The sequence below is a fragment of the Passer montanus genome, unplaced genomic scaffold (assembly GCF_014805655.1).
Source record: "Passer montanus isolate IOZ18808 unplaced genomic scaffold, ASM1480565v1 scaffold5, whole genome shotgun sequence".
Taxonomy (NCBI): Eukaryota; Metazoa; Chordata; class Aves; order Passeriformes; family Passeridae; genus Passer; species Passer montanus.
In genome coordinates this window covers 3,287,205-3,299,535 of record NW_024369929.1, presented here as the reverse complement: position 1 = coordinate 3,299,535, position 12,331 = coordinate 3,287,205, and the positions used below count along the sequence as shown (strand labels likewise).

General features: G+C 39.3%; 1 protein-coding gene across 5 annotated transcripts in view; it reads right to left on the bottom strand.

Annotated features, from left to right (window-relative positions):
- APBA2 (amyloid beta precursor protein binding family A member 2) overlaps nt 1-12,331 on the bottom strand; it is an 85,051-nt gene that overhangs the window by 26,214 nt on the left and 46,506 nt on the right. For all 5 annotated transcript variants that reach the window (XM_039723209.1, XM_039723205.1, XM_039723206.1 and 2 more), the window contains 2 exons: nt 8,439-9,444; nt 693-773 (listed from right to left, as the gene is read on the bottom strand). In XM_039723209.1, the coding sequence (XP_039579143.1) occupies nt 693-773; nt 8,439-9,407 (1,050 nt within the window). In that variant the 5' untranslated portion in view covers nt 9,408-9,444. The remainder of the gene's footprint in view (nt 1-692; nt 774-8,438; nt 9,445-12,331) is intronic.

Sequence of the window (12,331 nt, the reverse complement as noted above, 5' to 3'; positions counted from 1 at the left end):
TACTGTCCCCAGAACAGATGCAGGCCTTCCATTCTTTGTCTTTTGCCAGCCTCCTTAGTCCTTCCCATTTCCAGGAAAGAGGCTGATTTCTCCATTATGGGAAAAGGCTTTAGAAATGTGCCTCTTCATTAATACAACAGGCTACAGGTTAAATATGTTATGGTTTTGAGATAAGAGACTTCTGCTTTTAAGTCTCAATTTCATTTCATTGTGTCTAGCCCCAAGCATAACTCATTCTGCATTCTCAGATGCCTTCTTTGCTCCAGTCTTCAGTGACAAGAGCAGGTCTGTCTATCACTGTGTCTCTTCACAGCTGACTAAGCCAGGACTGACACTGGGAGGGGGCGGGGGAGGCATGCAAGCAGAACATTATTTCTTTTGGATGCCACTTTTGCACTCCAGCAACACAAAAAGAGAAGTTCTGAAGTGTTCTCCCTACTCTGCATGGCATCAGAAAATTTTAGGCTTGAGTACATGCCATAGACAGTTACATAAAATGAATGAGGCAGCAAAAATTCATGGGTATAGTTCAAAGCCTTTTCAGAGTAGGCAGATATGGTACTTCTTGTCAGTTCAGGAAAAGAAAGGGAGCTTAGGTTTGTGTGTGTGAGAGGGAGAAGGCTGACACTGTGAGAGCTGCTTTCCCTGCTGGAAGCCTGGCTGCAGGAAGGCAGGCAGCCCCAGGTACCCACCTCGGGGGGATTGTTATTGTCAGCTGGGCCATTGAGGTCTGAACGCTGCTGCTTCCTGGGCTGCTCTAAACCATTGCACATCTGCAGGGAAAAAGAAAGGATTTCACATCCATTACTTAGCTGAAGTTATTTATGTACAATCAATATTCATTACTGCTACCAAAATATTATAATGTGATATAGCAGTTGGAATTTCCTACTGTAATTTAGCAAATATCAGTTTCATATAAAAATGCTAAGCTGTTTAATTATAATGAAGTATCTACTTTGATGTAAATAATAGGACATTTCAATTATCATTAAGTAGCAGTTACAGTACTGATTTAAATATAAATTATTTTATGTCAATGCAAATTTTTCATATGAAATTAAGGCAAATGCTATCATATCCAAATAAATCAGAAAGCAAAGTCAGAATTTTTTAATGTGTTTATTCTCAGTATTGTACAAAATCAAAACAGCCCTAATAGCCATATCTGATCTGAAAAACAGAATTCTAGCACTGAATGTAGGATCCTGTGTTTGTAGGAGATACTTCATGGCATCTCCTTCCTCGTGGGCCAAGCAAATCTACAGGAGGCTGGCAGTACAACCTCAGGCTTCAGAAGAAATGTGAAAGAGAAAATATAAAATCATACACAAAGAAAACACTAAGTATTTTAAACTGCAGAACTCTCCTTTTTTTCCTGTTTCAGTAGTCTCAGGGGCAGAATTTCTTTTCCAGACCTGACCCAAATCACACAACACCAACACCCACCATGGAGAGTGCCCATAGTACTGAGAAAGTGAAGTTTTCATGGCTCAGATTTTCAGTGTTACAAATCTGGAAAACGAAGGTGATTTCTGGAAGAAATTTTTATGGTTTAGGATATTTAATTTTCCCTTTTTTCTTAGTCTTCCTGTAATGTATAAAAATAGGACCAAAATGCCACTTCCATTGTAAAGCTTCAGAAATAAAAACTTGTATCAACAATTGTGCAAATGGAAACCACCAAGGATTATTTGAAAGGGTCAGCCTGAATGTTAAGTGGGAATGTAACTCCTTGGCTTCTGAACTTCAAATGCAGAATGTAGCTGTAGGCAAAACAAGTCTTCATGTTCCCCTCAGGACAAATTATTCCCTATGATTAATATTTAGTCAGCAGAACAAAATATGCTAATGAAGCAGGCACATTAGAGCTCAGTAATGACAACTGTCATGTAAGACATGAGATTCACCCAAGTAGTAAGCAGGACTTTAAGAAAGAAACTACTATCTGATCACAGGAAAAAAGGTCAGACTTCACACTCTTCTCTCACAAAGATTCCATTACTCATGTGTTAGTTTAGTGGTGGTGCTAGTACACGTCAGGAGTGAAGAGAAAAAAATTTCTGATGAGTAATTCCAAGTAAACAAGTCAAGTTTGGGAAAAGAGGAGTCAGAATAAGTTGAGAGATCTAAGCATTCCACAAAATAATTTCAATACTCTATCAAATTTCAGTAGACATTAAAATAATTTCCAATTTTTACCACCTCAAAGAACCACTTTTTTTCTTTTGTCCTTGCATATATTTAAAATTGAGAACCAGCCATGATGAGTTTCAGAGAAAAAGTGCTGCTGAATTCTGAGGGAAATGTAATTAGGAGCACAGGCTTCTTTCTGATTTAAACCTCCTGAGAAGACCTTGTCACTTATGCATCTTCAGGCAGCAGACATTGATTTTGCTGTTGACTTGTGTCAGGAGCTGACTGCTAAAACTGTGACTTGGCCAATTAGCACAGAGAAACTGGTTTTATTTGAGTCTTTTTGGACTGTTTAGCACTTTCAGTAAGTACCTGTAAGTTTGGGAGCTGTCACTTGGTAACAGATATTTATTAGTTCTGTTTCACAGCTGCCTAGAACACACAGGAGAATGCAGAAACCTTCTTTGATACTTTTCATTTACACCCATTTGTGTTTTCTACAAACTGTTCTCATATGCATCCCATGACTTCCAGCAAGACATTCCTAAGAAACACATTTCTAAACTTCCTATGATCTTAGTTTCTTCACACTGTTCTAAAGGTGAAATCTTTGACAGACAGAAGACTCCTGTATTTGGACTCTGCAGCAGCAGAGCACTGTCCCCATGCTGAGAGAAGGAAATAAATATTTGTGTCAATACTGAGCTCTACCAGCACAGGCAAGGGAAACACAGCAGCATTGATGTGTGCAAAGCCTTTGGAGGGGAGAAAAGAGATAAAATACATCGGCTTCGTTAAATTTTCTTTCACAGATTTTTGTAGAGATCTCTAGTCTGTCTCTGGATTTCCATGTTGAAGAAGGAGAAGACACAGCCTACAGGAAAGTTGTGCAAGGAGACTGACACTGCAGGAGCTCGTGGTGGCCCTACTGGGGCAGTTTGTGCAAGCACATTTGGTTAGGTTCTCAAAGGTGTGCCAGAGTTACGAAAAAATAATTGAGAAATCTGAAGCAGCTGGATTCAGTGTCACAGGCAGCACTGTTGAAAAGCAGACTTTCCTCTGAGGTCCTCCTTTGAAAAGGAGGCAAATTTAATGGCAAATTCATATTTCTTCAAAAGGTTAAAGGTGGGGTAGGTGTTGGTGCTGTTAAAAACATTTTATTTTATTGTTGGTAAATAGGATTTGCTTGAATAAGGTAGGAGAGAAGACATTCTCAGGAGTCTGAAACCTACCTTGAGTAGACATTAAGAACAAGGGCTGATTGAACTGTCAGGGCTCAAGCACTGAGTCCCAGAGTCATCTTCAGCCCCTACCCAGCAGAAATAGCTCAGCCATGCCAGTGCCAGTGTTTCAGGGGCAGGATCCTTGCTGGGATGAACAGAGTAAACTCTGCCACATAGGAGGTTCCACAGGAGGAGTAACTTAATTGAGCTGATTAGTGCAAAAGACACCTTCCATTGTTTATTATTTCAGCTGCTGTCCAATGTTTTGCTTTTTTCTTCACTGCTTCTACAGTTCTTTAATTTTGCTAATTCTGCACCTGCAACAGGAGAAACTGAAGTCCCGAATGCATTTGGGGGTGGCAGGATGGGGCTGGAACTGCCCCATGCCATCCTGCTGTGGGGAAGGAAGCAGGACTGAACAGGGGAGAAGCTTTTTTTGTGGTTTCAGCTTTGCTTTAGACCAGGCCATTGCTCATATTTTGTGCAGTACAAGCACACATTTGCAGCATGAGATTATTCTCATTATTCACCTGGTAAAGCCATTCCTGTGTTGAATGCTGTTACTGTGCCAAACCAACAGTATTGTAGCTAACTACTACAATGTAGTAATATTTGCATTGAAGCAAATCTAACAGCATTCCAAAAAGCAACTACTTTTGCACAGAAATATAATGTCCATTTAAAATTTCTGATTGAACTCTATGCTACTGTCAGTTGAAGGAGTCATTCAGTTCACCTTCTTCCATCCCAGGATATACCTGTCTGTTAATTCATGTTTGTTGCATTAAAAACTGTGGCAATTGAGGAGAATTACAACAGTAGCATGTCTGATCATACTCAATTTCTCTGCTACATGTAAAACATATGAAATGAAATTAGAAACAGAAAAAGAAAATTTCTTCATGTGATAATTCAACAATTAGCTGAGAGATGACCAAGATATCAAATGGGTGTGTGGGAAACTCCTAGCTTGAGGGAATTGTTAAATTTGAGTTGTTATAAAAATACCCAAAATAGTCAGTTTAACTTCATAGCTGTGATGCCTTTCTTAAATAACATAAGCATGGAAAACCTGCAAGGAATGAGTCGTGCTAAGCAGTGAGTTAGAGCAAATATACTCTCTGAATGTATTCTAGATTTCCCTCAGATTTGTCTAGTGCTAATCATCCCCTTCAATGCTTCCCCAGAAGTATTTACAAATAAAGGCTAATCAAGCCAAGGTCACATATCCCTGAAGTTTTGAAGTCTGAGCATGTGTATGTAAGATAGCAGACTGGCCCGCACTGAAAGTCAAACAAGATGCTTACTTTATTTTTCCTTCTCTGTAAATTGTTAGGTGTTTCTTATAAAGTGGCTGTTTTCTGGGGCAAACCCAGCAACAGGAACCTTTAAAATCACATTTGGTTATTTGTTAACTAGCAAATGTCTTGCCAACAGAATGTTAGCACCTATCATGAGCTAAGAATTAACAGCTGTGTATTTTAACGGTCTGTAAATAGAAATAAGCAGTAATTCTTCCTATGTGAGGCAGGAAAGGAGAGGAGCAGAAACATGAAAATGCCAAGGATAGCATACTATGTGCAAAAAACAACAAATGCACCTTTCTGCTTGCTCATTGTTTACAAAAACTGACATACACATAGTATATCTTGATTTAACCTGGAAGCATTCAAATCTATATTTATTTAAAGATAACTAAGGCAAAAAGTGCTCTATATGCTACTGCATATATGTGTGCCTCTATCATCCTTTTCAGCATGATATTTTGCACTGTGAGATGCACACTTATAATAACAGATCTTTTAGCAAGGTGACAAAACCAAGGCTCTTCTCTGCAGCTTCTTTGCAAACAGTAAGTTTAGCATGCAAATGTACTGACAAGAGCCTTACAGCCTTGGGGTTTTTTTCCTTTCACTATGGAATAAATTGAATTATGGGAAGTTGGTTTAAATATTTTAGTTAAAATTATGGCTATCTTGGTTTCACAAATGAGACACAGGTTCATTTAGGCAGTATTCTAATTCCATCTATCCCTTTGACATTTCATAGTAAAAATATAAAAATAATTGAATGCCCCAGAAGAAAAAATCCTCTGCACTTTATCTAAATTCTTTGAGGTCCAGTATTAATGCTAAACATCCAACCACACCTTGTGCTAAGGACATTTAAGGAGCTACTAAGAAAAAAAACTAACTTGGGCATGGCATAGGTGGATAATGAGATGATTGGCTCTCGTAATTAAGAGGTAACTATTGTGTGAATATTATGTGAAGCTTTATTGATGTATAGTTATGTTACTGTAGTTTAGATGTCCTCTGTTCTCCCCACAGTTCTCTTTCCCCCCCTCTCTATTGCTGCTATCAGACAGTCTGGGTTGTCTAGGGCAGGTAGAAAGAAAGTGTGCACAGGTGCCCCTTACATGGGACAGCTGGAAATGGAAAAGCTTGATGCTTAGGGGGTGTGGAATGGCAACACCTGGCCTGCAATCAAGTTACAAGAAAGAATCTCCACCAATAAATGGCAAGGAAGAGCTGACTGATAGACTTTGAGAGGGGCTGGGGGAGTATAAAAGCCTGAGCATCCACCTTGAAGGTGACCTGGCCTTGTGGTAGGTAGCCAAGGAGGTGGTTTTCAGTGCTGCAATTTTTCCTTTTTTAGTCGTTTTTGTTAAGGTTTTAATAAACCTTTTAAAATATTTTAAGTGAACAGTTGTCTCTCACAGACAGAAATGGTTACTCAACTCTCAATGTAATGCCCTCACCATGAGCCTGATTTGTGGTAAAGCTGAGAATGATTATCTGCAGTAGGTGAGAACACAACAAGGTAAGACCAGTCTTGTAATGACACACACATTCAAGTAATGCTTGCCAAAGGTTACTGAACTTGTTTTTTATTCTTTCTTTTACATCCCTGAAGGCTTGGTGTGGGTGGAGGGACAATTACTTCATGTGTCCACTTGTGAGCCTCTGTATCTCTGTAAGAAATACCACTTCACAGCTTTTTGCCTTGGAGGCTTGTGCTCTTCTCTGCAGTGAAGTGCCCACGGCAGCTGTGCCTTGTTGCCTTTCTTAAAAATGAAATGCATTGAGACCCAGTTTGTTTAGCCTGATCTGGAGTAGATACCTGTACTGCTGTATCTCTTAATTTCCTGTCTCTGAGTTTGAAGGAATGAAACACTGTGTACTGTCCAGTGCTCTCTATCCATTCAGACAGGAGTTTGTGGTTGCTATTAAAAGCGGTTGTATAAGCTCAGTGGCTTCATCCAGTTTGGGGCTACCTATCACAGGAGTGCTTCTCTCATTATTAAATAAGATGAAGGCATTGGTCCAAGACTGACAGGAGATAACAATCAAAGCTCAGGCAGTTCAGAAATATTTAGGTACTTTGGTTTTTTTAGCAGTTAAATCAATACCCAGGTGTTACACAGCCCTCGGCTGTTAGCAGTCTGTTAAGAATGACAAAGGTAAAATGCAGTTCAGCTCGGCTTCTCATAAATAAACTTCAACAAAAAGTTATTGAAATTAAGGTCTATTTCAAATATTGTCTTGAATGGGCAATCGTTCGTGGTGGAGGAAACCCAACAATTACTTAGTCAAGCACTGAGGAATTCTTTCTTATTCAGGAACTCGTCTCTTGTTCTGCAATATTTTGAGAACTTGGAAGGGACAACACTCCCAGTAGTAGCTGCTGGGAGAAAGGCCATCCCTAAATCTAAAACATGCAACCTCAACCTCTGTGCTCCCAGCCAACACCTAGGAGCTGTTCAAACCATTCAGCATCAGCAGGTTTATTCACTAAGGGACTTTTATGCTGGCAGTAGGGCACTGAATATAGTAAGTTGCACAATTTGGTTATAATTATACTTCTGGAAATAGAATGTAGTAATGAATATTAAAAACTTGCTGCAGATATGGGAAATCTGAAAATATCCCCCAAGACATTTTTTGTTCACAATTATAATGAAGGTTGACCTGTTTCATCAGCATATACTTAAGCATTTGATTTCCTTTTACTGTTTTTCAGAGGAATTAATGTATTTTAATGGAATCACCTAGACTAAATTGTTTAACTGTGGGGCACTAAATTATAGAAAATGCTATTTACAGAGTTGATAAAGCTGAAACGGGAAATTTATGCATGCAAATTTTAATAAAGCATTTTAATTAAAGATCAGGCAAAATAATTCATTTATCCTTAGTAGTTCGTTATCCAAGCACATGTTATGTTTTACCTCTTTTAGCTACATCTGTTCATTGCAGAAGATAACTAATATTCAACTGCATATAATTTTAGAGATGCAAAGTCAAGGCTCTAAAATGACATTAGGGAATGAGGTATATCTCTCTTAGAAGCACCCACATTCCATTTGAAACATCAGAGAAAAAATTCACCCCTCTTTTTCTTTAGAAAAGCTTGAGCTTCATTCTTAGACTCCTTTTTTTTTTGGCACTCAGCATTAGAACAAGAAAAGATCATGCACAATTTAAATTAACTTCTACATCATTCTTGTGATGAAACTGCTTAACAGCATTTGCGGTAAGAGTCAAGCTCTTATTTCTTCCTCCTTGTCAAGGTCAAGATATGTCCAGCTAGTAAAAAAAAAACCACAGCAATATGCAGGCACTTCATGAAGGTTTTTTTAACATATTCAGTATCTAGATTTGATATACATTCTATCAAAATCAGGAAATTATCAACCACTAAGGCAATGGTACAGGAGCCATTAATGGAAAAAAAATTCAACTATTTCAATGCTGACCCCAGTTTTAAGTTTCTCCAGACTGTCACTGCAGAATGAAAATAGTATAAAGAAACTGGTTTTGCCCCATGTATCTGGAATACTTTGTTTGAATTGTCTCTTCTCTGTGCAAAACATCTTTGCTAGATCTCTACATATGCTGATTACATTTAGCACCTCTTTCTAAACACACAGCGATTGTGTGAATGCAGTTACAGTAAAAAATTAAAATACTGCTAATACATTTACATATTAATAGATATAAAAATATTGCTAACTTTGTTTGGAATAACTAACATAACTCTTGCATAATGCCTTTGGTTTATAAAAGCACTTCATACCTGCTCCTGTGGCCACTTCTGTCTGTCCTCAGGGGATCTTGACTTTGCTTTAAAACCTCGATGCACATCTCCACTGTGCTTAGAGGCAGATGGGATATTCAGTGATTTTGGCCTCCCCTCATGCCTGTTAGCACTGTGAACAGCTTCTCCCTTTGAACAAGTCTCTTTGTAGTCATGTGCCATGTTTTCAGTCCCAGTGTGCTCTGGACTCATTTCTGTTGTACTGTTAATACTGCTCATGCTCATACTCATTTTGATTTCTGCTACAATCTGGTCAATGTCCTCTTCCTGCTCTTCCAGCTCTGCATCCTCTTTTCTAGAATGGTACGGTGATATTCCCTGTGAATTTCCATTAGCCTCTGCTGGGTAATAGTCCGGATAGTCACCTTCACTTTGACAATACTGTATGTTTTCTTCTTGGTCTTGGATCTCCAAAGATGATGCTTCATCCTCCAAAATCTGAATGCCATTATCTTGACCTTCCTGCCATTCTTGCCTGTCCATCACCTCGTTTTCATCTTGGTGCTGAATTTTGCCTTCAGCCCATTCTTCTACAGCTTCCTGACATTCATCAGTTTCAACATGGTGTTCCTCATGGGGAACATACTCCTCCCCATTGCAGTCCATTCCTTCCAGGTAACTGTCATCCTCTGGACAGTATCTGATGTAGTATGTGATCCCTTCCTCTTCTTCTGGCAAGCCTTCATCGTAGTCCTCCTCCTCCGAAGTGTTGTTTACATAGTCAGAGCTGGAGTCGCCATCTCCGCTATGGTCATTGCACTCATGTTCCACAGGGGTAGGACTACCTGCTCTGACAGTGGCTAGTTCTGCCTCCTTTGCTGCATAATCTTCAATGGGAAGGTCACTTTCTTCATTTTCAGGCTCCCTGTTGTGAGATGAAGTTGGGCAAGCTCTGGCTCTGTGATCCAGCATGCTGGCTGCAGTGCTTTGATGTTTCCTGTTTGCCATAGCCAGCTCCTTACATGACAATCATTTCCAGCAATTACTGCAGGGAAGATGGAAAAACATACATTCAGGAAAAGGTCATCAGCAGAGAACAGTGATGTTAATAGGAAGCAAACTGATAGATTCATTTGGTTAAAAGCCTATGTTTGTAGATATTTGACCAAATTCAGACAGCTAACTTTTAAAATGCTTATGCTGTGGAACCATGAAATCAAAGTAATAAGTTGCATTCTGAAAGGAACAGATAAAGAGAAGGTTCTACATTTGTGCTAAATGTATTCTAGTGTAGGCTCTCTTCTGTCAATTTGACAGAGAATTAATCCTGAACCTTGAAATTAGTTTTCAATTTCTCTTTCTTGCCAGTAAGGGGTCATGCTTTGATCGCTCTGCAGTAAACGGGACCTCTTTTCAATTTGCAGCTTAGGCATTTCTTTAACGTGTACTGAAAGCAAACATTTAGAATCTGACCTGCTCTTACCAAAACTAAAGGAAAATAATTCTACTAACTTGGCAGTCACATAGTGCACTAAAAGATAATGTATTGGTATTAAAATTGTTACTTGTAAAAAAGCACTTGCTGGTCTATTAGCCCTTTCTAGCTGGATGCCATGAAGTATCTCCCATTGTTAAATCAAATATTGCTTTTAGAATAGATTATTTCAGTTGGAAGGGACCTACCACAATCACCCAGTGCTGACCAAGTTAATGCATGCTTTTAAGGCCTTCATCCAAATGCCTCTTAAAACACAGACAGGCTTGGGCATTGACTGCCCCTGGAAGCCTGTTCCAGCATCTGACCATGCTCCTGGTAAAGAAACGCTTCCTGAATCCAGACTGTCGTGATACTGCTTTGAACCATTCCTAAGCATTCTGTCAACTGGATACCATCTCTGGGGAGAAGTTCAGCACCTCCCTGCCCAATTCCCCTCTGGAGGCTGCTGTAGAGGGCAATGAGGTCACCTCAGACTCCTTTCCACTAACCAGACAAGCCCAAAGTCCTTTGCCATGCCTCAAAGGACACCTCCTGCCAGCCCTTTCACCAGCTCTGCTGCCTTTCTGTGCACACATACAAGGACCTTCACATCCTTCTTAAATGATGGAGTTCAGAAGTGTACACAGCACCCAGCTGAGGCTGCATCAGTGCTCAGGACAGCTCTGTGCAGCAGGATGATCCTGTCTTCTGACCAGCTGGTCACAGTGTTTGACAGAGCCCACGATGTGCTTTGCTCTCTGGGCTGCCAGAGCACTTTGAGTCCTGAACTGCTGTCAGCCAGCACCCCAGAGCAGAACTTGACATTCAGACTTGTTCAACCAATCGTGGCCCAATGCTCAAATCTATCCAGATCTCTTTGTTTTTTCAGTGTCTAACCTATATTCCAGGTAAAACACATTTATAGTAAAAGCTCACTAATTCTAAATAAGCAGGGGTTATACAAACTATATAAAAATAGTTAAAAATGGCTAATTCTAGACAGGCTTGACAAGTGTGGTGGGCTGCATGATTTGGAAGGGGGAAATAATCTACTTTTAGTATTTTTTGTTTCTCTGTATTTCATTGTTGTATCCTTGTGATAAACTTGACCTGTGCAGTTACTTCATTGCCATGAAGGGAGCTCAGGCTCCTCACCAGCACCACACAACTGCAAGAACATTTTGATTTAACCAGTTTCCCAAGGCTTGAGCAATAAAACTGACATGGAGCTAGAGAATTAGAGGAGCTATATAGGGAGTAATTTCTTAGGCATTATGAACTTAGAAAATAAATCTTGTCACTGTAACCTAGAACCTTGTAGATATTCCTGTAGAACTTCTGATACCACAAGAAAAATCCCAAACCTTAGTTTGTGACAAATCCAGCAATCTGATGTATCTGTGGATTATGGCAAAGATATCACATGGCAAATCTATCCCTGAAACGTGGGTTCTAGATTCTGAGATACAAAGCAGAGATGTTAGTCACAGGAGGAGGTATGAATGGAACCCAGCATATGGAATCCTTTTTAGTTATTGCAGAATAATAAGTTTATTACCTTGCAGAATTAGTCCTGACAGAATAAAGCTTTAAAGTAAATAGTGTATCTGAAGAGAAGTTTTAAAGGAGATGATCAGAGAAGGCAAAACTTTCTCAGTGGTTACGTGCCCCTCCTCACTATTGGAGGAACTAGCAGACTTGCAAGATTTTCTCAAGGCAGTCTGTATGTCCACAATCCCTTTAATAATAATGATACTTTCTTACTTTGGAGTCAGTTATAAGAAATTCACAGCATCAAGCCATCCATCCACTAGGGTCAGTCAGAGTCTAATTTAGTCAAAGTCTGATTTAGTCAGCTCTTACTGCAAACTAAGGATGTTTCTATACTGTGACTGCAGAATAAAAATGTATTGGATTAAAATAGTAATTTAAGTAGTAATAGTAATCTAAATAGTAATCTAAGTCACAACACTGCAATGCTCTGTACAGGCTGCAAAAAACTGCCCACAAGCAAGACAAATTGCTTGTATGACCATTTCAGGAATGAGTACACTACACAGATGTGTCTAAAATGAGTTAAGATGGAGTGCTATAATAATTTTGAATGGCACTGCAAGAAAATACAGAGATCTCAATCTGGTTTAACCAATTTTTTTTTTTCAAGAACAGAGCAAATCAAGTGCCTCTTATTGAAAAGTTCTCATCTGCAATGGCCTTAACCTTCTAGTGGAAATATTATCCATATTAAATAATACTTAAATATTTACAGTGCAGTTGACCCTGTACATAAGTCATAACAGTGTAGCTGAAGATACAGAAACACAGAGCCTGTAACAAACGCTGTTTGAAACCCATGACTCAGATTTTCCTAAAGCATATGGAGATGAGAACCCTTTTTTTAGCCAGTATAATGGAGTTTTTCCACCCACATCTAAGGCTCTTCATTTGGTATCCA